The sequence below is a fragment of the Leuresthes tenuis genome, unplaced genomic scaffold (genome assembly GCF_036924035.1).
Source record: "Leuresthes tenuis unplaced genomic scaffold, fLeuTen1.0.hap1 SCAF_22, whole genome shotgun sequence".
NCBI lineage: Eukaryota > Metazoa > Chordata > Actinopteri > Atheriniformes > Atherinopsidae > Leuresthes > Leuresthes tenuis.
In genome coordinates this window covers 14,499,951-14,524,927 of record NW_027325376.1, presented here as the reverse complement: position 1 = coordinate 14,524,927, position 24,977 = coordinate 14,499,951, and the positions used below count along the sequence as shown (strand labels likewise).

Below are 24,977 nucleotides of genomic sequence, written 5' to 3'. Positions count from 1 at the left end.
GTGGTGAACCGACACAGTCACGTGACCAAAAGTAGAAAACTGCAATAGTAACAAAAGAAGAAGAAGAAATTGGACATAGCTACTCATTTTCTTTCACTAAAAAACAAGCGAATATTTTCAAGCAACAGTTTTGGTTGCAGTGATCACCTGATGAAGTTGCACCATTTGGCCAGATGGTGGTGCTAGAAGCTCATTAACCAAAGGCTGCTCAGCTGTTGCAGAGACCTCTCCTTTCTTTTCTTTTCTCTTCTTGTCCTTTGTACTTCAAGTGTTCTTCCTCTTTTCAAAAACTAATCTGGCATTGAAAGTTTGGTGATTCTCAATGATGCTCATCATTTATACAAAAATGATTCAGAGGCAGGTAGACCAGAGATATGACTTCAACAGTCTGTCAGACAAATGCATTTTTAGAGGTGGGACTCTGTGAGCAGCTAAAATCACTTTAAAGCAGCAGTGCAATGTGAAACTGCAAAATTATCAAGATTGTGATAAGTAAAGGTGGCTCATTGGAACTGAATATCAGTTATTTTGTGAGGTTAAACATAGTGTCAAACTGTTGGTGGAGTCACATGATCACTTTTATGTTTACAGACAAAAGACTGCAGGGTGAGTGACATGCTTTGAGATCTATGGTTTTTGAAACATTGTTTTGCCAGTCAAACCAAACTCTTCCCCTTTTAAACTTGTGTCAAAAAGAAGAAGTGAATGTTTGTACTTCTGTGGAGTATGGAGCATTTCCCCAAAAATGTGACAGGAGGTGAACAAACTATGCACACATGAGAGTTAGTTGCCCAATCTCTCTTGAAGGATCTTTGCAGTTTCAGGACGTGGTTCAGTAAATGGTGTCTTAATGCTATCTCTGCATAGTCTTTCTTTCCCCTGAGGGAAGTTTGTTGACCACCGTTTCAGCCCAAGGAAGTTGACTGATAGACAACTGCTCTTCATCCTGAGTCACAGCTGTTTATGTAATGTATCAATCTACAGCATGTGGATGCAGGATATGGTCTTGAGCATAATTAAGAAACAGGAGGTTAAAACAATTATTTTCTCTGGGTGTCGATTAAGAGATAAATAGTTTAAAATAATTAGCGTGTCTGGGTGATACAAATGGTTAATGTGGATTGGAGAGTTTGTTAGTTCCGAGACATAAAATTTACCATCATACAAGACAGTCAAGTAAACAATCCAGACTGTTCTCCTATCCTCACTGAAGCATAGTCACTTATTCTTGTTACACAGTTGATGTGCCTTGCAAGTAGCAGGCCAGTGAGTTGCCCCGCCCTTATTTATAGAGATGGGTCACCCATATTCTGTTTGACTTTTGTTTGTCTATTTAATCAGCTGAACAACAGCCTCAAAATCCGGTCTCACATCACCTCTTGCTTACCGGCAAGTTTAGTTTCTGATACACTACAGATTTTTAAAAAGCCGTGAAACACATTTTAATTTGAGGTCATTAACAAATGAATTGGCATCATACACAGAGAGGGGGTCAGCTGCAGTTTAGCAAACATGTCAAGAAAATACTTTTAATTCTGACTCAGATCACTGAAGGCAAAAGAAGTGTCTTATGAGCCGATGTGGAGAAAAACTGAAACTAAAATGCATCAGAGACATCAGTGATATTTACCACCAGAGAGAAAATAAAGCACTCTGCTGCTTGTTTCAAAAGGAATCAAATAATGAAACACAGTCAACTATACGTTTCTCTTATTGATCAATATTAGGAACATCACAGAAAAGAACAATATCCAAATAAAGTCCATAAACTTTGCACAGCAAGAAGACGAATATGTCATTTTTTACAAATCAATCAATTGATGAAAACTGCAAATAAACAAAGACACAAGAGCTGGTATCACGTGTTAAACCAAAATCTGAAAGTTTAGACAACGTCATGAACAACCCCGCCTCTTTGCCGTAGTATAAATATAGACACAGACTGAGAGCAGATCACAGCTCATGAGAACCCAGAGGAAGACATATCATGAGCCTATCATAAGACTAAGTGCTGTATCGTAAGTATTTTACTCTCTGTTCTCTTTTATTGTTGGATTTTCAGCGTTTTTTGTTTGTTTTGGAGTAGCTTTAAAATAGCTGTACAACATTACTTAGTTGCTTGCATTCTCTCTTAATGCAGTAAAATATCCTCTGTGTTTACATGTTATAAGAACATATGCAGTTTGCATTATTATTATCATCATCGCATCAGTTTAGAAAGGAGAAAACTAGATAAACAGCAGGACGCTTCCTGTCTTTGTCACGATGTGAGAGGTGAGAGGCAGTGCACAGCCTGGGCAGGTCGTAAATCAACCATCTAGCCAATCGGCAATATATTAGTTTACCTCTGAGTTTTTCTGTTCTAACTTAGTGAGGTGACCATCAGAGAGATGTTTGTCAGGTAAAACAGCGCCTCCCTGTGTTATTAATGTTGTCCTGCAACACTTCTGACTTTTTAAGTGTGACATGTTGACAGAGAAGACCAAACAGCAGGTTTTCACTGCAGTGTTTGTAGTTCATATAGTCCAGTCAGAAAGGTTTTTGGCCAGTGTCACAACCGGTTGGTTAACTGTGGTGTGGTTGAAAGTTGGACCTTCAACCACACCACACATTTTATATATGCAGATATAAAATATTATATCTGCATATAATATTTTTATTACATGCAGATATAATTAAAAATAAAACTTGATATATTTAAACAAAAAGAACACAAAGCGCGGCTGAGCCGGAGTACAATAAATCTAAAATGTGGAGAAACAAACAAACAAAACTTGACTGTGAAAAACCACGAGGCAAAACATGAGCAGTGATGATGGTGAGGATTTTGCAGTGAACATGACGGAACCTGGAAACTAAATACCGTGGGGATGTGATTGGTGATGGAGTGCAGCTGAGAACGAAACAGGTGACGTGGATGAAGCTAATGATGGGGCAAGAGTGACTGGGGAAAAACAATGGTAAAACTAATGACTTAAACCTAAAACATGAAAAAACCTAAAGCATAACAGAAAGATCAAAAACACAAAACCCAAGACGTGACAATCAGTGGTGTGTAATAACCAGGAAGATGAACAGGACCAAATGTTGTAATGATTGAATGAAGTCAGACTGTAGATTTTCCTTCTTCTACCTATAATGACTGAACTTTGACCTCATGTGTTCATGACTCTTCACCTCTGTGTCTTCTCACAGGGAGAAGATGATCTTCAGCATCCTGCTGCTCCTCATCCTCAACTCGTGTGTCTATGGTCAGTTTACACCTACATCTACAAATGGTCTTTTTAGGTTTTTAACCTTTTTTGGATAAAACTTTAAAAATCTTATGAGCAGGTTATGAAATATTGCCCACCCACACCTGACCTACTCCAAAGCAGTGAAAAATCATTCAACCCCTTCCTTTTTTCTTCTGATTTGGTACCAGCCTGGTTCTAAATAAATTTAACACAAAAGGGAAACATTTGTTAACTCAACATATTATAGTTACTAGATTTCATTATTAACATGCATTACTTAGAAGAGATGAGGAGGAAGGTGATTGAAATACATCAGCTGTTATTAGTTCAAAATCTATTTCTACATCCACACTGAGATATTTTCCATAAATACAGAAGTAGGGTATTAGTTCCACTGAGAGAGAGGTGGCTGTGTAATGTTATTATTATGTTAAAATCCTGAAGATGGAGTCCTCAGTCTGTGTGGTTGAAGCTCCAGTATTACTGAGTAATGCAACAAGACATCAATCACAAGCATTTTGTTTGTAGATCTAACAATTCAATTTGAGATCAACACAGAGAGAAGAAATAAGGAAACTGTTATGCTGTAAGTTAATGTCAGGCATGACCTGTGACAGCACAGAAACCGCCATGTGACAGAAGCTTATATAGAAGCAGTATAAAGACTCCCATGTTCCAGTTCTCAGTGTGTCTGCTCCTCTCTGTCTCCTCAGCATCAGTGTTTGTGGTGAATGTGACACAGAGCTCCTATCAGGCTGAGGAGAACCACAACGTCACACTGGAGTGGACGTTCACAAGCAAACCTGACAGCTCCATCACCTTACTGAAGTGTCTTTGTAGCTTGGTAACTGATCGCAGAGTCTCAGTCCTGTATCGTGTACATGATGGTGTGGAGGTGTCAGAGTCTCAGCATGAACAGTTTGCAGGACGAGTCCAGAGTGACAAAGACGTCCTCAGAGACGGACGAATCAGGCTTCATGTGTCCAGACTTAAAACTGAGGACTCTGGTCTGTATGTGTGTGATGTGAAGACAGATTATGGCTTCAGCTCTGGAAGATGTCAACTGAATGTCAGTGGTAAGTTGACCCTTATTTCAGCAGCTTTTGTTTTCTTTTTGTTGTCATCCATTTTTGTCAATAAATAGAAACCATTTTTCTGTTTTGGTTTCCCTTTTTTTCATTGAATGGTTCACTGTCACATGTCTGAAACAGATGTGTTTGGTCTCTTTTCAGCAGTGAGAATGCAGCCTGAACTTGAGAGAAAACCTGGGACATCAAACACAGGAAGTCGAGGAAGGAATGGCCTCCACATTATAGGGATACTGACATATTATGTCTGTTTCGTGCTTTTTACAAATTCACATTCAGTCTAGAAAACACAATTTTTATGCCAGTAGTTGAATGAAGACGAAGGACAGCTCCACAGCTGTCAACCCCTCAAGAGTATTAACCTATTGATGAAATATAGCTGCTGCAGTCATCCAGGAACAGCAAATGAAAATGAGCCAATAAAGCTAAATCTGACACACATATAAGCATGATCAAAGCACATATATAAGCATTGTTCCTTTTCCACTATTTCAAAATGAGACCTTGTGAAGCTTTATGATGTCTGAAATATGCACTTTTTGCTTTATTGTTATAATTCTGATAAGCTGTTCTATTTGCACATTAATGTATCTTATGTGTCCTCTTTATTACTTTTACGTGTTATTTATTTATGTGTTATTCCTTTATGTGTTAGTAATAAACTAATATGTGTATTGCTCATACCATGTTTTTTAACCCTATAGGCTGAGAAGTAGTCAGGTCACTAAAGACCCTGACATTAAACTAGTAGTACTCAAGAAGTCATGCTTTTCTCTCTATTGATACAAACAGACTTACTGTAGCTCTGCACTGATTCACAGCCATCTATGTTTCGAGACGGCTTATTACTAAGTGGTGATATATAAAAGTAAGTCTGGATGGAACTGTATTAAAACTTATAATTTACTGTGCTCACTTAATTTGGTGTTTCCCTCTATTTTGCATGACAGTATGTACTGTAAATAGATTTGAATGAGAAAAGCATTGCTCATATTACCTGTAAATGTGACACTGATGACTAATCTTACAGGCAATAACAAGGAAAAGTGTGACAGTGAAGTGCTCAACTGAGAGAACATTGTCAGTTTTTAGGCAGGCAGAGAAGCCCCTGATCAGAACACTGCAGACTATGTGCTGTTTATTCTGCTTTTCATCTGTTAGTTGTGCTTGTTACACATGCTGAAGATCAAGATATTATGTTAAGCCAAATTTAGAAAACAATGACTCCAGATTTACATATTATCAGGACAGATTTGGAGTCATATTTAATTCAGAAAGTATAGGAAAAGAAGCGCCATCAGATCCCTCTTGAGTTCAAAGAAATGAAAGAGCATAAAACAAACAAAGAAATTAAGTTACGTGAGAAGAGAAGAGACACTGGAAGTTGTAAAATCTTCCACTTTAATCAGATCCTCTGAAGTAATACCCTGAACTTCTTTTCCATGACCCTGAATTGGATCAAGCAGGTTTGGAGAATAGATGGACGGATGACTGATGGAATCGGTCTGGATCTGTGTGACTGACAGGAGTGAACAGAAAGTGTAGGTGGTGAACCGACACAATCACATGACCAAAAATAGAAAACTGCATTAGTAACAAAATAAGAAGAAATTGGACATAGCTACTCATTCTCTTTCACCAAAAAACAAGCGAACATTTTCTGCAGCAGTTATGCTTGAAGTGATCACCTGATGAAGTTGCACCATTTAGCCAGGTGAGGTTAATAAAGCAATAAAGAACAAAACCGTGTGACAAACCAAACATATCATTTAATGTTCAACTGCCATGTACTTCTCTATTACAAGTCCAGAACCGCCCAGTACAAACACTCAAGTTATGACACAGACCAACTGGAAACAGCTGACAAATACAAACACATACAAATGAACAAAAAGTCAAAATGCAGACTCCATCCATCCATCCATCTTCTATACCGTCAATCCATCAGTGGGGTTGCGGGGGGTGCTGGAGCCTATCCCAGCAGTCATTGGGCAAAAGTATGGATCGTTCAGTTCAGCTCTTTTTGTCTGTCCTAAAAAACTCATTGAAACACTGATGTTTTTCAGAGTTTTTCAGGGTTTCTCAGCCTCCAAAAAACTGGAAACATGAAATAAAATGATCAATAAGGTTTAACTCTGTGCTTTTAGTGTACTTACAGGATTTTGACCTCATGTCCTCAGCTTGATCAGTAGTTGTTTAAATATTATAATAGCTGGTGTCATGTCATGCCAGGTCATAATGGGCTACACCGAAGCTTATTATCTGGACAGTTTGATGAAATGATGAGGCAGGTGAATGAATGATCACATCGAACACATTTGATGAAAACAGCAAATAAACAAAAAAATACATGAGCTGGTATCACATGTTGAACCAACCCTGACAACCCTGACCACAAAAGTGCCACTTCCCACTTCTACTGTACCAGAGTATAAAGACTGAGAGCAGATCACGGCTCATGAGAACCCAGAGGAAGGCATATCCTGGGCCTATCATAAGACTAAGTGGTGTATAGTAAGTATTTTGCCTTCTTTTCTAATTTATTGTTGGATTTTCAGTGTTTCCTCAGTGTTTTCAGTCAAGACAGTAGAAAGACAGATAAACAGCATATTTTATTTAATTATATTATTTCTGTTTACCAGATCTGTGACATTTGTTGTTCTCATTCAGTGTCACAGCTACTCAAAGGGAGGGACCGAGGAGCAGACTGAGACTGAGAGATAGAAGAAGGAAACTGATCTATTAGGACAATGATATAAGGTGGGTCCACAGGAAAAGTCCAGTCCAGCAATCGCTCAAGGGAGAGGAGGAACAGTTAAATGGGTCCAAGGAGTGCTTGAATAATGGTAGTTGCTGCAATAGGGCTTAGTGTGTTTCCAGGAGGTTTCCGACAAAGGGAGGGTAATGATGACACTGGCTGTGGTGTGTTTTTTTACGGGATGGCAGCGAAGCGAGCAGACAGGTATGGAGCGGGGAGGCAGAGTGGAGTGCTGGTATTAATCCGGACAACGTGACGAGGTTAACAAATTCAGGGTTGTGGGGGGCTGGAGCCTATCCCAGCTATCATTATGGGAGCGGCAGGATACACCCTGGGCAGGTCGTAAATCAACCATTCTCTCCAATCAGCAATATATTAGTTTACCTCTGAGTTTTTCTGTCCTAACTTAGTGAGGTGACCATCAGAGAGATGTTTGTCAGGTAAAACAGCGCCTCCCTGTGTTATTAATGTTGTCCTGCAACACTTCTGACTTTTTAAGTGTGACATGTTGACAGAGAAGACCAAACAGCAGGTTTTCACTGCAGTGTTTGTAGTTCATATAGTCCAGTCAGAAAGGTTTTTGGTCAGTGTCACAACCGGTTGGTTAACTGTGGTGTGGTTGAAAGTTGGACCTTCAACCACACCACATATTTTATATATGCAGATATAAAATATTATATCTGCATATAATATTTTTATTACATGCAGATATAATTAAAAATAAAACTTGATATATTTAAACAAAAAGAACACAAAGCGCGGCTGAGCCGGAGTACAATAAATCTAAAATGTGGAGAAACAAACAAACAAAACTTGACTGTGAAAAACCACGAGGCAAAACATGAGCAGTGATGATGGTGAGGATTTTGCAGTGAACATGACGGAACCTGGAAACTAAATACCGTGGGGATGTGATTGGTGATGGAGTGCAGCTGAGAACGAAACAGGTGACGTGGATGAAGCTAATGATGGGGCAAGAGTGACTGGGGAAAAACAATGGTAAAACTAATGACTTAAACCTAAAACATGAAAAAACCTAAAGCATAACAGAAAGATCAAAAACACAAAACCCAAGACGTGACAATCAGTGGTGTGTAATAACCAGGAAGATGAACAGGACCAAATGTTGTAATGATTGAATGAAGTCAGACTGTAGATTTTCCTTCTTCTACCTATAATGACTGAACTTTGACCTCATGTGTTCATGACTCTTCATCTCTGTGTCTTCTCACAGGGAGAAGATGATCTTCAGCATCCTGCTGCTCCTCATCCTTAACTCGTGTGTCTATGGTCAGTTTACACCTACATCTACAAATGGTCTTTTTAGGTTTTTAACCTTTTTTGGATAAAACATTAAAAATCTTATGAGCGGGTTATCAAATATTGCCCACCCACACCTGACCTACTCCAAAGCAGTGAAAAATCATTCAACCCCTTCCTTTTTTCTTCTGATTTGGTGCCGGCCTGGTTCTAAACTGTGTCAGATTTCCAAAAGAAATTTAACACAAAAGGGAAATATTTAAATGAAATTTGGGTTATGTTAACTCAACATATTATAGTTACTAGATTTCATTATTAACACGCATTACTTAGAAGAGATGAGGAGGAAGGTGATTGAAATACATCAGCTGTTATTAGTTCAAAATCTATTTCTACATCCACACTGAGATATTTTCCATAAATACAGAAGTAGGGTATTAGTTCCACTGAGAGAGAGGTGGCTGTGTAATGTTATTATTATGTTAAAATCCTGAAGATGGAGTCCTCAGTCTGTGTGGTTGAAGCTCCAGTATTACTGAGTAATGCAACAAGACATCAATCACAAGCATTTTGTTTGTAGATCTAACAATTCAATTTGAGATCAACACAGAGAGAAGAAATAAGGAAACTGTTATGCTGTAAGTTAATGTCAGGCGTGACCTGTGACAGCACAGAAACCGCCATGTGACAGAAGCTTATATAGAAGCAGTATAAAGACTCCCATGTTCCAGTTCTCAGTGTGTCTGCTCCTCTCTGTCTCCTCAGCATCAGTGTTTGTGGTGAATGTGACACAGAGCTCCTATCAGGCTGAGGAGAACCACAACGTCACACTGGAGTGGACGTTCACAAGCAAACCTGACAGCTCCATCACCTTACTGAAGTGTCTTTGTAGCTTGGTAACTAATCGCAGAGTCTCAGTCCTGTATCGTGTACATGATGGTGTGGAGGTGTCAGAGTCTCAGCATGAACAGTTTGCAGGACGAGTCCAGAGTGACAAAGACGTCCTCAGAGACGGACGAATCAGGCTTCATGTGTCCAGACTTAAAACTGAGGACTCTGGTCTGTATGTGTGTGATGTGAAGACAGATTATGGCTTCAGCTCTGGAAGATGTCAACTGAATGTCAGTGGTAAGTTGACCCTTATTTCAGCAGCTTTTGTTTTCTTTTTTGCTGTGATCCATTTTTATCAATAAATAGAGACCATTTTTCTGTTTTGGTTCCCCTTTTTTTTCATTGAATGGTTCACTGTCACATGTCTGAAACGGATGTGTTTGGTCTCTTTTCAGCAGTGAGAATTCAGCCTGAACTTGAGAGAAGAACAGGAAGTCGAGGAAGGATTGGCCTCCACATTATAGGGATACTGATATTTTATGTCTGTTTCGTGCTTTTTACAAATTCACATTCAGTCTAGAAAACACAATTTTTATGCCAGTAGTTGAATGAAGACGAAGGACAGCTCCACAGCTGTCAACCCCTCAAGAGTATTAACCTATTGATGAAATATAGCTGCTGCAGTCATCCAGGAACAGCAAATGAAAATGAGCCGATAAAGCTAAATCTGACACACATATAAGCATGATCAAAGCACATATATAAGCATTGTTCCTTTCCCACTATTTCAAAATGAGACCTTGTGAAGCTTTATGATGTCTGAAATATGCACTTTTTGCTTTATTGTTATAATTCTGATAAGCTGTTCTATTTGCACATTAATGTATCTTATGTGTCCTCTTTATTACTTTTACGTGTTATTTATTTATGTGTTATTCCTTTATGTGTTAGTAATAAACTAATATGTGTATTGCTCATACCATGTTTTTGAACCCTATAGGCTGAGAAGTAGTCAGGTCACTAAAGACCCTGACATTAAACTAGTAGTACTCAAGAAGTGATGCTTTTCTCTCTATTGATACAAACAGACTTACTGTAGCTCTGCACTGATTCACAGCCATCTATGTTTCGAGACGGCTTATTACTAAGTGGTGATATATAAAAGTAAGTCTGGATGGAACTGTATTAAAACTTATAATTTACTGTGCTCACTTAATTTGGTGTTTTCCTCTATTTTGCATGACAGTATGTACTGTAAATATATTTGAATGAGAAAAGCATTGCTCATATTACCTGTAAATGTGACACTGATGACTAATCTTACAGGCAATAACAAGGAAAAGTGTGACAGTGAAGTGCTCAACTGAGAGAACATTGTCAGTTTTTAGGCAGACAGAGAAGCCCCTGATCAGAACACTGCAGACTATGTGCTGTTTATTCTGCTTTTCATCTGTTAGTTGTGCTTGTTACACATGCTGAAGATCAAGATATTATGTTAAGCCAAATTTAGAAAACAATGACTCCAGATTTACATATTATCAGGACAGATTTGGAGTCATATTTAATTCAGAAAGTATAGGAAAAGAAGCGCCATCAGATCCCTCTTGAGTTCAAAGAAATGAAAGAGCATAAAACAAACAAAGAAATTAAGTTACGTGAGAAGAGAAGAGACACTGGAAGTTGTAAAATCTTCAACTTTAATCAGATCCTCTGAAGTAATACCCTGAACTTCTTTTCCATGACCCTGAATTGGATCAAGCAGGTTTGGAGAATAGATGGATGGATGACTGATGGAATCGGTCTGGATCTGTGTGACTGACAGGAGTGAACAGAAAGTGTAGGTGGTGAACCGACACAGTCACATGACCAAAAGTAGAAAACTACAATAGTAACAAAAGAAGAAGAAGAAATTGGACATAGCTACTCATTTTCTTTCACTAAAAAACGAGTGAATATTTTCAAGCAACAGTTTTGGTTGCAGTGATCACCTGATGAAGTTGCACCATTTGGCCAGATGGTGGTGCTAGAAGCTCATTAACCAAAGGCTGCTCAGCTGTTGCAGAGACCTCTCCTTTCTTTTCTTTTCTCTTCTTGTCTTTTGTACTTCAAGTGTTCTTCCGCCGACGGATTGAGCAGGTATAGAAAATGGATGGATGGATGGATGGATGGATGGATGGATGGATGGATAAACATTGTGTCACACTGTTGGTGGAGTCACATGGTCTCTTTTACGTTTACAGACAATTGTAATAGACTGAGAAGGGAGTGACATGGTGAGTTCTATTTTTATCTGTATGCAGATAAACCAAATAACTTCTTTCATTCTGTCCTGACAAACAATAAATTGATATCAGAGCATTCTTTATGTGAAGGTGACTTGTAGATCAGATAAAACAAAAACAAACACGTTAAATGTGAGGTTAATAAAGCAATAAAGAACAAAACCGTGTGACAAACCAAACATACCATTTAATGTTAAACTGCCATGTACTTCTCTATTACAAGTCCAGAACCGCCCAGTACAAACACTCAAGTTATGACACAGACCAACTGGAAACAGCTGACAAATACAAACACACACACACACACAAACACACACATATAACAAATGATCAAACGAAAGTACAGACTCATCCCTCATAATCTTCCTCCTTCCTTCCTGTGGTTTTAAGCCCGACTTCCCCATTATGTGACACGTCCACATTTAAGCGACAAAAAAAAAAAAAAAATCGGACATGTGGAGAATAAATTATGCACATGCTAAAGTTAGTTTGAATCTCTCTGAATGATCTTCTTTGGCATGCCACTGTCTCAGGCTGTGGTTCAGTAAATGCTGTCTTAATGCCAGTTAACTCCAGCAGGGAAGTTTGTTGACCTCCTTATCAGGCAGAGGAAGGTGACATCATCACCATCAAATTACCTTTTTAGCAAAAAAAAATCCCTTTAATCCACATTTCCTGTGTTTCCTCTTGTTTGCAAACTGGACAATCACACTGTCACATTAACATCTGCTCTTTTTACTCATCACTCAGAACACCACGGAAGAAGACCATAGAGGTTTCTCACTAAACAGTTTGCAGTACATCTACTGTGTGTCACGATTTAGGTTTGATTCATGCCTTGTCTCGTCATTTTCTGTTTTATCTTGAAATCACTAACTTCCCTCTTGTTTCAGGTACCTTCCTCCTGTGTCAAGTGTCTGATTGTCTTCCCTGATTCCCAAAGTGTTTCCACCTGTTCCCCTTGGCTCCTCTTGTGCTCAAATAGTCTGCGTCTCCCTTATCTTGGGCCAGTGTGTCGTGTTTCTGTTCATGAGCCTCACTCTAGCATTTTGATTCCACAGTTTCCACGTCCCTAGTAGCCACAGCCACAGCCACAGCCACGGCCACAGCCACAGCCACAGCCACAGCCACAGCCACAGCCATAGCCATAGCTTCCTCGAGCCTGCAGTTGAGCGATTCTCCTGCAGAGCGTATCCTTTGTTGTAATTTATTCTTTATCCATAGCTTTAGTTTTACTCAAGGTAAGTTTCACAGCCTGGTTTTGTTGCTCCGTTTTTGGAGAGATTTTTATTTGTAACCTTTTCATAGTGCCTCTTTCTGAGAGAGCTTCTTTTGTTTAAGTCTGCCTCGTTAGGAATTTATCTTTAATAGCCCTTTGTTTTCCTCCTAGAGTGGAGAGGTTTTTGGTTTGATAATTTTCATAGCCGCACTCTCCTCATCCATCGTTATTGAGGAGTGCTCAGGAGTTTCACAGGCTCTTGGTTTTCTATAAACATTCTTGCCTTTGAAAAAGACCTTGCATCTGTCTCCTGAGGCCCTGACACTGATGTAGCTGTCACAGACGAAAACAAACAAAATGAAGTGACTTCACTGCTACATGGTCAGTTGATTTCATCTTCAATAAACTATTTATATTTTTTTAGTTTTTACTGCTTTCAGAGGTCATAACAGAGAGACTGAGGCAGCAGTTTGTTGCAGATGCATCACTTACTCACTTTGAATGGGTAACTGCTTTAACCACCCTGGAACACATTCACTGCATCCTTCATGGGACATCAGAAGCCCACAACTCAGTGAGGAGCTAACTGACTTGTGTTTGCTTGCACATGCTATGTTTAACCTGGCTGATCGATGACTTTGGATGGTTGAGTATTTTTCTCTTAACTTCTCTTGAGTAACTTCCAACTTCCACAAACACATCGCTGGAGAAAATGAGAAGTGAGAGTTCTTGCAGGATTTTCAATAGTGTGAATATCACAATAGTCACGATGGATGGATTATCGTATAAAACCTGACTGAGCTCCCATAAGCAACACACAACAGCAAAACTCCTCCTTGTGTTGGCACTGCCAGCTATGTGCAGCAGAAACACCAAACGATGGAATGCTGATGTCTCACCAACTCATGAGTTGGACGGTAAATGTCCTGCTTTTGTTCCTCTAATTTGGTGACCACACAAAGCCTTTCACAAGAGGCTGCAGTCACCATTTCACACACAACCCGCATCCACTCTACCATGCAGCGCCTTTTTCTGTCATACACACATTCACACACTGATGAACATACAATATGATGTTTTGATAAATATTTAATTTATTTACATTTCAGTCACATTGAACACATTTAATGAAAACAGCAAATAAACAAAAACACAAGAGCTGGTATCACGTGTTAAACCAACCCTGCCAAAAGTGCCACTTCCCCACCCTATATAAGACAAAGACTGACAGCGGATCACAGCTCATTTGAACCCAGAGGAAGACATATCATCAGCCTATCATAAGAGTGGTCTATCGTAAGTATTTTGCCTTCTGATCGCTTTTATTGTTGGATTTTCAGTGTTTTCTCTGTTTTTTTTTTTTGTTTGTTTGTTTAGAAGTAGCTGTACAACATTTCTTAGTTGCTTTCACTCTCGCTTAATATCCTCTGTGTTTACATGTTATAAAAATATAGGCAGTTTGCATTATTATCTTCGTATCTTTTTATTTCTTTTTACCAGATCTGACACTTGTTGTTCTGATTCACACCACATATTTTTAAATCTAGACCTTATTTCTGGCATGAAATACGTTTATCTATTTACTGAGAACAGTTTGGCGAAAGTCGGCGTCCTTCAGAAGCTATTTAGATAACTCACGATCGGCGTATATCCATATAACGGAGTGAACAGGGCAGGGACGATGTAGCCTCTAAATAAGGTATTATCTGTCTTTATTTCACCAATACTTTAAGCCGAATGAATGAACGAACGTGTACTATTGCTCTGTTAGCACATAGCTACTGTTATGTGGCTCCTTGCAGCTATAGGAGAGCTAACAGGGGGCGGTTTCTACACAGGCACTCTACTGGGACCACTTCATCCACACGCCCCCCTGGAGCACAGTTTATTTACTCCGTGCTCTGTGACAGTCGGCTAACTTCACACGGAGTTTGCTACTGCTAGTTCTGTGCAACATGGCAGGATATTTATCAAATTTTGACAACGTGAACGACGACTTTGAGTAAGATAGACCTTCTTACCGGAGTGAATGAGCTATGCTGCAGCCATGCGTGTCGATGAAATGGTCCCAGTAGAGTTTCCCTTTAATGAAAGGGGAACTCCGGTATGATATATGTGGCAAAGGGAAGAAGAATGCACACCGCTCTCTGCCCAATGAGTGGAAACTCCCTTTCCACTCCAAACCAGAATTCACTAAGAGTCTGAGCTTTAAACCTTAGCCTCAAGGTGGAGTCAGATGTCATCTCAATAAACTGGTCCTCCTCAGCAGACCTAAAATCAGCAGGTGCTGCAGACAGAACATAAATAAATAAGCTTACTTTATTTGTCATGGCTTAATAAACACGAAGAAATCTGTTTGACAACAATCCATTCCAGTTAGTAAGTAGCATACAACATAAATAAAATGCACGTCTAATATACGAGTATAATATTCAATAAAATGTGAAAATACCAACCAGGCTGCATTGGATGGATGGCACTGATAGCTCAGAGCTGCCGTGTTGTTGTTAGTAGGGGGCTTTCTACACGTGTCTATTGGGATGACGTCATTGACGCTGTAGCACAGCCCATTCACTCCGGGAAGGACGTCCATCATACTGAAAGTTGTCTTCCATGTCGTCAAAATCTGATAAATATCCTGCCATGTTGCACAGCAGTAGCAAACTCTGTGTGAAGTTAGTTAGTCACTGTCACAGTGGGGCGCGTGGATGAAGTCATCCCAGTAGACAAGCCCCCGATAGACTTAAGAGTTTGACAAATAATCCTCTAAATGATGGTACAGATTGTACAAATGAGAGCCAATTCACTAACAGTGGTGATCGAACACTTAAAGTTGTAGTGCATAACTCCTGTCGCCCCCTAGAGGATTTCTGCTTATTACAACGATGCACCTCAATTGGACCTATGGCCCGTGTATCCCTCCTCATCCCCACCACTAACCCTCGCTACCTTACAATTCAACAATATTTTTATGCTGTTTTTGGATAAAAACCGTCGATGCAAAAAAGGAAAAATGGACTCTTCAGAAAAGGTTTTTGTATGATTTTTTTTGTGCCTCAGCAACATGGGCTACACACCTTGTAACTTACTGCTCGTTAGGCTTACACAATGTGGCGAACACCAAGCTGCGAACAATACATAACATTCATAGCGCCATTTCCAAGAAAACAATAAAGTACTCGGTCCAGTACTTGTAACAGCAACACATCATGCTCGTAATGAACAGAGTCACTTACTTATCCAGCAGTATCACGGCAAAATCGGTGTTGGACCTCAGTCCAATCTCCTCCTTCAGGGCTCTCCATCGAGGAAAAACGATACCGATGCAAATTTTGGATGGTCTTGTCCTTTTGTCACTCTCTCTCTCTTTGACAACAGACCTTCTGCCGAACGGGAAGGCCTTTTCTTTTTAGTGCGATCCCTTGGTCGCTTCTTCTCTCCACCAGTTCTCCGTCATGTTGCTTCTAGCAACGCTCTCCTCCATACACATTACAAAGATATCTAAGTCTATGCTCTCGTCCCAAACCAAGTAGAATGTGTCGCTCCACGACATCAAATACACAAAGAACAAAAACTGAAAAATACTGTCAGGTGTTAGAGGAGCCGAACGGCTTAATCAGCATTGTATCATCTCCTCTTGTAGTGGCTTGAGTGAAACGGATATTTATCGACATGTAAAAGTTATGTACTATAGCTTTAAACATAGAGGTAGGATTTCTATCAAAACTGCTTTATCAAACTGGACTTGTTAGCTCTTTGTACCAAATAAACTGTCGATTGTCCTTTTTAAATGGAACATTGACAGCTCTTTCTCTGTGTTTTCACTCTGCTTCATGACAGATTTGTGTCTCCTCAGAAGTAACACAGGCTTATAAAACACCAGGATGCTTCTCTGCGTCTTCCACAAACCTTTCTCATCCAAAGCTGCAGAGTGATTAACAAGATGATCTGGATTATTCTGCTCTTCAGCCTGGCCTCCTCTGCCTGTGGTGAGTTTCCACATTTGATACTGAAAGTACTGACACTGAATACTGAAATGATGCTTGATTCTCTCAGATCTTTGCATATTTGCTGCTTAAAAACCATAAAGATCAGAGCAACAAATATTGAAAGCTGTAAACTAACAAAGAGTGGTATGTTAATGCCAGTTAACTCTCCATCCTGACTCCGTGCCCTCTGCAGGGACCTTTGCTGCCACTCCGACTGTCTATGAGGCAGAGGAGGATGGAAACTTAACCATCTCATGGGACAGTCAGAACCAAACTGACCTGTCTCTCATCAACATGGTTTGTTTTTTCTTTTCAAACCCTCTAAAGGTTTTGTATGAAATGGTCGATGGTGTTGAGATTCTTACGTATCGACACCAGCAGTTTATAGGAAGAGTTCAGTGTGACAGAGTCCTTCTGAGAGAAGGACGAGTCAGACTTCATCTGTCCAGACTGAGGGCTGAAGACTCAGGAAGTTATCAGTGTGAGCTTGAAGCTAATTACAATAAAATCTTGAGAAGATGGGAGCTTGTTGCCTCGGGTAAGTGAGCAGAACTGAGGAGAATGTTTTGGGTATTTAGAAGCAGTGATGTATGCTGCTGGGTTGTTATAACTGATGCAGATTTCTTCCACAGTAAACTTTGTCTTGAATGTGAATTCTAATGGAAAAAGTCCTGAGCCTCTGAACACACCAAAGCCTGAACTGGCAGATACTGGAGGTGGGTAAACTGTTACCATGGCAACAATGGACCCTGGCTTGTGTATCTGACTGTGTTATCACTGTGATATACTTGGCTGATTTGGAAGACACATTTCAAAGTTGCATAGATCTTTTGTAGAAAAACATGAAAAAATAGATTTACTTTCATGGATTTACAACCTTAAGCAGATTTACCCTGAACTGGAATTAAGCAATATTACCCAAGAGGCTGTGCTTTAATGTAATTTGAGCACGACAGTGATGCGGTCAGGACTGAGGCGCTTGCGCCAAGGTCCGCAAGCATTACTGAAGTGAACCCTTGAGGATAATATTGCGATTATATCTTATAACTAATGCCAACAAAAATAAAATGTATAATCAAAATATATCCATGGGGGATAAACACATGGGGTCTGACTAATAAATAAAACACAATCAGTCACGCCAGTAGACTCCTATGTGTAATTGAACGTAGTTTATCACTGCAGCAAAGAATCCGACCCTTAGTAACGACCTAGCAACAGAAAGCATTTTCTAGTCCCAGATGAGTGAACTCAGAGTTGACGTTAATGATCAGCGGTCTCTGAATTTCAGTGGAATAATACTTTAGGTGATGAGTCAGGTGTGCTGTCATGCTGATTTGAGCATGTTCTAAATTTCTTCTTCACCAATCAGTGCTGCAAACACAGATGTTGTAGAAACAGCTTTTATGTCTTTATACAGGTGCCAAACAACATCTGAAAAGATTAGCACCAGGTGTGATATTGGGCATGATTGCAGCACTTTTAGGAGTTTTTGGATATGTCGGATATGTTGCTGTTAATGTTCTTCTACACCACAGAAGAAACAGAGGTATGCTTCATTTATTGATTCTAGTGGAACTGTTTTAAATTGTTTTTCAAATATTTGTGTCATTTCTTTGTTTGCATTTCCTTTTGTGTCATTCGAATCCTGCAGATCGAGACGAGGTTGAAAGGACCATCATCCAGCTCCTGTTGCATATGAACAACACAATGAGTCCCATCACACGGAATAATACAGCTGAAGAAAGTTATATCAACTGTTTCAGAGATGAGACGACATCTGGCAGAATGAAAAATGATTTATCGTCAGACTGTGATATGGAAGGAAAACAACTTGTTTAAAGTCCGATGTCTGATCCTGACATTTATCCTCCCAACATTAAAGGAACACTGGAGATGTCAGTGAACTTTACAACCATGTGCTTCTGACTCACTTTGAAGTGAGTCTCACAGTGACTTTTATTCCGCACATTTCTGTGTCTGAAACTATCCTGTGGCGTCCGAGGGCTGAGATACTGCAGTTCACAACTTTGTCTTCCAACCCAGCCCCACACATTTTAGCTTTACAGCCTTTTGATGTTTTTGTGGGATTTTGCTGGTGTCTTTGTGGCCTCCAACATGATTCATATGTATGGCTGTACATGTGCAGGGCTCACAGAGAGGTTTGTTTTCATGGCAGTGGTGTAACATCCCACAACTGTAGGGGGAGCCAAAGAGTGAAACATTTGTCAAATTCTTTAGTGACATTTTCTGTTTGTTTTGCACTGCCATCTTGACCGTAACTCCCTGGAAGAAGAGATGTCACATCTCAGTTGGACTTTTCTCTTTTTCACTGAACGTTGTGTGTCATCATGTGTCTCACAGTTGTGTCATCATATAGATCAACGTGCAGATTGGTTTTAAAAAGTATCTCCTGCATTCCAACTCAATAAAAACATGAGTAAAGCATCAGGAACAGACATGAGCTGAGTTCAAGTTCAGGATCTCCACTTAAACCAACAGTGTTAAACCAACAGTGTTAAACAACCCTGAAGGGGAAATACCACTCCCTGCCACTCTGTCGTAGTCTATACAAGACAAAGACTGAGACAACGGACCACAGCTCATGAGAACCCAGAGGAAAACATATCATGAGCCTATCGTAAGACTAAGGGGTCTATCGTAAGTATTTTTCTTTCTGTTGCCTTTAATTGATGGATTTTTAGTGTTTCCTTTGTGTGCGTTTTTTGTTTTTGCTTGTTTTGGAGTAGCTTTAAAATCGCCGTACAACATATTTTACTTGCTTTCATTCTTTCTGAATGCAATATGATACCCTCTGTGTTTACATGTTATAATATATGCAGTTTACATTATTATCATCGCATCAGTCAAGAGAGTAAAAAGATAGATAAACAGCAGGACACTTCCTGTCTTTGTTGCATCTTTTTATTTCTGTTTACCAGATCTGTGACATTTGTTATTCTCATTCAGAGCCTTATAGTCTTACTCCTGAACGCAAACTGTCCCTGTGTTTTAGTTTTGGTTTGATTGTTACAGCAGACACTATAGTAGCTGTGTCTGCTGTAGGCCCTGAGTTTTGTAAATTGTCACAATTTGAGCTCATCACATATTATCTGACTCTCAAACGTAAGGCTAAAGTAATTTTCATCAGTTTAAGAGTTCTTTTGCAGGACTGATGAGCCAACAGCAGTGTTGAGTAGAAATTGATAACATGGAAACTAAATAATGTAAACAGATTGCAAAAAGTAACTGAAATGAGCCCGGATTTAAACTTTAAGACTGTCAATGATTACATTCCTTATAACTTGCTAAAATATGGCAGCTTTAAATAATTGAAACTCCTTTAATGCTGTTGTGAATATAAAAATCAAGTCTTTAGGATGCCACAAAAGCCAAACATCCCACGTTGTCGATAACACACAGTTCAGGTGTTGAAATGATTTTATTCACACTTAACTAGAGAGAGAAATTTAGAATAAGAATACAAAAATGTTCTTGCGTGAGGCCCATTGTTCCTGAGCTACAGGTCACTCCCAACATAGGAATGTAATTCCTTTCTTGCTCTCTGAGTTGTTGTATTTCAGACATGACTAAACATGTGTGATGGTTTCACTTTTGAAACATTTAACCTGTTGTGTGATGCAGCAACCCTTCTGTCCAGCTGAGAATCAAATAATAGTCTAGTCTTGTACCTTCGTATAAACCTATAAAGTTACACCCTCCTCTGATGTGATTAATAGTTCTCAGTTCTTCACAGTTTGAAGGAAGCAACACATTTTCTTTTCTGTGCTGCTGTGGTGATCTTTGATCTGACAAGTCACGGTTCAGCTTGTCTTCTTCTTCCACATTCATCCTGTGTGTGTTTTCTTTCCTCTCACTGACTCCATTGACTACAGCTTGTAGAAAATCAAAGCCTGTTTGTTTGGCATTTAAAATGGCTTCCTTCCTGCAGAAAAGTCAGATGCTCCAAGATAAAACAGCAGAAAATGTAGCAATTCACAGCTGACCATTTCTCACAGCAAACTGTAGCTCTGTGAAAATATTTCATATATTTAAACACAGAATCTGTGTCTTTTCTTTGAACCCAGGCAGCTCATGTCTTACATAATGTAGCTGTCAGAGCTGTGTGATAATAAAGTTCAGAGTCTCCACTCCATCGTGACTTGTGTGCAGCTTTAAACACAGGAACTGTTTGTATCTTCTTCACAAATGAAGCCTAACGTCATCAACATGAAGGTCTTCCTCAAAGCAGATCCTCCAGAGCAGTGGTTCAATCCAGCTTTGAAAAATAATGCAACCCAACAATGTGATGACCTCCCTTCAGTGTGTCAGTCATATTTAAAGAGTGTACAATACGTTAGATTTCATTACACAGTCAGATCAAATGCAGCTAAAGGCAGCTGAAAACATGGAAAGATACTTTTTTTTTTTTTTTTAATTTTTAAATCTTTTTTAAAAAATTTTAAAATTTATTTTCCCCTTGTCCTGTCCAGCATTATGGCAGCAGAATTGTAGTCTGAATACCTTTTATGCCAAAACCTTTTATGCCAAAACCTTTTATGCCAAAACTTGCCAAGGGAAGTTTTATAAATGTAAAGCTCCCCTTGATGCCCATTTATTTATTTCTGTTGACAATATATGACATGTAATAGAACTGAACCGGACCGGGGGACAAGGAAAGAAGAAGAGGAAAGAAGAGGAAACAGAACAAAAATAGAAACAAAAACCAGACAACCAGCTGCTACACCTGTAAAAAAACAAAACAGACAACAATCCATGGCCTCTGATGGGAATCCAGCCTTAGCGCCACCAGGAGCACCTGAAAGCAGACAAGCAGAGAAAAAACAAACACACAAACAAACAAAAACAAGCACAAGAAGCGGCAATCGCATACAACACAGCTGTGGATATAGATGACCTGAGACGACATGATAATACATCAACTGCTTAGCGAGCATGCTACTGGGCTAATAAATGTGTGTGTGTGTGTGTGAGAACATGCAACACCCATGGCACAGGACCTACATGATAACCGTGATTAGTTATGAGTGTATAAGTGTACAGAGCCACAATCCACAGCCCCCCCAAGCAATCAGAAGCAGGCAGAGAGGGCCACAAGACCCAGGCCACCAGCAGCCCCCACGGAGCACAGAGCCTGGGAAGCCCACCGCAGGGGCAACCACGCCCCAGGAGCCAGAGCGCCCTCAAACCCCCCGGCAGAGGCCCCACCCAATACCCGGGAGGGCCAAGCGCCTGCCCCAGCGCCCCTGGCCAAGTGCCCTGGGAGTCAAGACGTGCCCACAGGTGGGTGAAGTCGCGAGCAGCGGGGAGAGGCAACGCCGCCCCCCCATCGGGAGAAGCACAGGCAGGCCAGGCGACAGCAAGTCCCAGATCCAGGCCCAATCATCACCACACACACTTTCACGTCCCATACATCCACACGTCCTCCCTCCCTCGACTCTGCTGGGGTGTAGCGCAGCGGGCACACCAGGGGGGGCCAGCAGCCCCCCAGCCACCACAGACCCCGAACCAGCAGAATAATTAATTCCTCCTGGCCCCTCCCGCCCGAGCAGCAACCAGGAAGCAGGGGTGTGAGAAGACCCCTCCCCTCCCCCTTCTGGCTCTTCAATATTTTCTAATAGTGAGCGATTAAAATTGAGGGGCAGCCAAACTTGTAGAACTGGGAGCGCGGCCCTCTGGGCAGCCTACATACCCAAAGAGCCCCGCCCACCAGATGCCACTAATTGCAACCACCCCCCAAGGCCTAATGTGTGTGTGTGAGTGTGTCTGATAAGTAGTGATGTCTAAGGTTTAATTAAAACAGGGGCGGGGAACTGCAGAGTGCAGCCAAGGGGACCACCTACGTGGCCCCATCCACTACACCCCACCGAACACACACGCCCCCAAAACCCTTCATGTGTGAGTGTGTGCTGTGTACAGGAGCCAGAAGGGAGAGGGGTATGGGGATATACACCGGGGGAGCTACTAACGGCTTTTATTTTTTTCAGTAACGACTAATCTAATTAATTACTTTTCCCATCGTTGCAACGCCATTGCCGTTACTGAGAATGTGAAGTTGCGCATTTCTACAATTTGGTCGAATGAATCGCAAGGTGTCAGGTTTTGGCCACACATCAGCTGCCTGGAGAGAGCAGGGGTGGGGATGATGACACCGTTGTAAATGCGATGATGATTGGCTGGGTGTGCAGATCACGCCCTGCTCACGCTTGCTCTGACTGCCAAACACAACAAGACAGCAGCAATGGCGACGAGCCAGAGACATTCAAAGGTAGTCACCTCAAACTGAAAGAACCGGCAATACTTCTGGCTCATTTGAATTTATTTACCATGCATGTTGCTGCTGCTGCTAAGTGGCAGGCTGCAATCTATTGAGTTCAAATAAATACCAAATATTCTGAAATATTCACGTTTTATATTCAGTGTTTTATTCTTCAATCAGTTAATATAAACATCTTTGACGTTAAAGATGTTATAGAACATAATAGTGTATAGTACATGAAAAATAATGTCACAGTTACTTTGCTGAGTATCTAATTACTCTTACAATTAGTAACTCAGTTACTAACTCAATTACTTTTTGGGATAAGTAATTTATAACTGTAACTAATTACTTTTTAAAAATAAGTTCACCAACACTGGTGCTGGTTGAGGACAAAATGTAAAGATAGTGGTTAGACAGAAATAGCGATGGTATTATTTTTTTAACTCAGACAACTTTGTGTCAGCTTTGTGATACGTTTTTGCAGACTTGTCTCCTTGCTGAAAGAATAAACGTTTTGTCTAAATTAATTCCACGATTCTGGGAGCCTCATTAAGAGAGAAATTTTCTTGTTCTTCTGTTTGTCCCTCCCCTTTGCCACTCACAAGTTAAGAAAGTTCCAAGCCATTAGTACTCTGACTGTACCACAAGTAATCTCACCACAAACAATCCTCCAATCAGAAAGGTTAGCTGAAAGCCAAACCGTCCTCCTTATTTCTGCTCGGAACAAGTTATTTGACATTCCTGTACTTCTCCATGCAAAGCTTCAGTTGTTCACTTGTTCAGTGTATCTGTTCTACGATCCAGCTGCAGTGGGACAAAGCTGCTGTCAGGTTTGTGTTGTGCTCTTTATTATTGTCTTGTCTTCTTCAGCTATTGCTGTTTAAGCTACAAATGACTCATAATGTAATAGCAGCTCAGCATTGTCTCAGATCATAAGATTATTTCCTGATTTTTGCTTTGGTCAGTTATAAACTGATTCAGCGGGTGAGTGAAAGAGATAAACGACACGAACATCTTCACCATCTACTTGGAGAAAAATTTCGAGAGAATTTTGGAAAGGAAATTGTGACTAGCAGCTGAATTTCAATGTACAATAGACAGTAGTTGGTTATTCGATTTAAAGTCTTTCAGTAATGATCCTTTACTGTATTTTAACTGCAGCTTTTGCTTGCCTCATATGTATTTAGTGTCAGACTGAGCAGCAGATAAAACTGTTACTGGCATTTATGGATCCTGAAACACATATTGAACTAATCTGTACATTTGATTGAGTGGCCAAAATACCTCTAAGTAGAATATGTGTTCATGACTGATTTATTTGCTTGAAAGTCCCCAGGAGTCTGACAAACAATGCATGTTTTCCTTTGTTTTAGCCTGATTGTGGTTTTGATAATAATCCTCTGAATGTTGGTACAGATAATAGAAATGAGATCCTATTTTGTAACTGCTATTTTGTGCTATTTTGTGGTGGTTAAAGTGATGGTGATCAAACACTTAAACATAGAGGTCAAAACTACTTTATCAAACTGGACTTGTTAGCTCTTTGTGCCGATAATAAACTGACATCTCTCTGTTTTAAATGGAACATTGAAAGCTCTTTCTCTGTGTTTTCACACTGCTTCATGACAGATTTGTGTCTCCTCAGCAGTAACACAGGCTTATAAAATACCAGGATGCTTCTCTCCGTCTTCCACAAACCTTTCTCATCCAAAGCTGCAGAGTGATTAACAAGATGATCTGGATCATTCAGCTGTTCAGCCTGGCCTCCTCTGCCTGTGGTGAGTTTCCACATTGGATACTGAAAGTACTGACCCTGAATACTAAAGTGATGCTTGATTCTCTCAGATCTTTGCATATTTGCTGCTTAAAAACCATAAAGATCAGAGCAACAAATATTGAAAGCTGTAAACTAACAAAGAGTGGTATGTTAATGCCAGTTAACTCTCCATCCTGACTCTGTGTCCTCTGCAGGGAACTTTGCTGCCACTCCGACTGTCTATGAGGCAGAGGAGGATGAAGACTTAACCATCT

The 24,977-nt window shown here is 40.2% G+C and overlaps 2 protein-coding genes across 8 annotated transcripts in view; both read left to right on the top strand.

Annotated features, from left to right (window-relative positions):
- Positions 1-1,950: 1,950 nt before the first annotated feature.
- On the top strand, positions 1,951-4,608 carry LOC140282306 (uncharacterized). The gene is made up of 4 exons (XM_072376892.1): positions 1,951-2,018; positions 3,196-3,251; positions 3,950-4,312; positions 4,469-4,608. Exons 1-4 carry the CDS (start codon positions 1,963-1,965, stop codon positions 4,606-4,608), a joined length of 615 nt encoding a protein of 204 aa, XP_072232993.1. The 5' UTR covers positions 1,951-1,962.
- Positions 4,609-6,794: 2,186 nt separating this feature from the next.
- Positions 6,795-24,977, top strand: part of LOC140281460 (uncharacterized) — a 31,146-nt gene continuing 12,963 nt past the window's right edge. For 2 of the 7 annotated variants that reach the window (XM_072375895.1, XM_072375894.1), the window contains exon 1: positions 23,693-23,776. In XM_072375895.1, the coding sequence (XP_072231996.1) occupies positions 23,700-23,776 (77 nt within the window). In that variant the 5' untranslated portion in view covers positions 23,693-23,699. Of the gene's footprint in view, positions 6,839-8,172; positions 8,373-19,203; positions 19,329-23,692; positions 23,777-24,977 lie in introns of those variants that run through there. The other 5 variants (XR_011909748.1, XR_011909747.1, XR_011909749.1 and 2 more) reach the window with 5 other exon arrangements.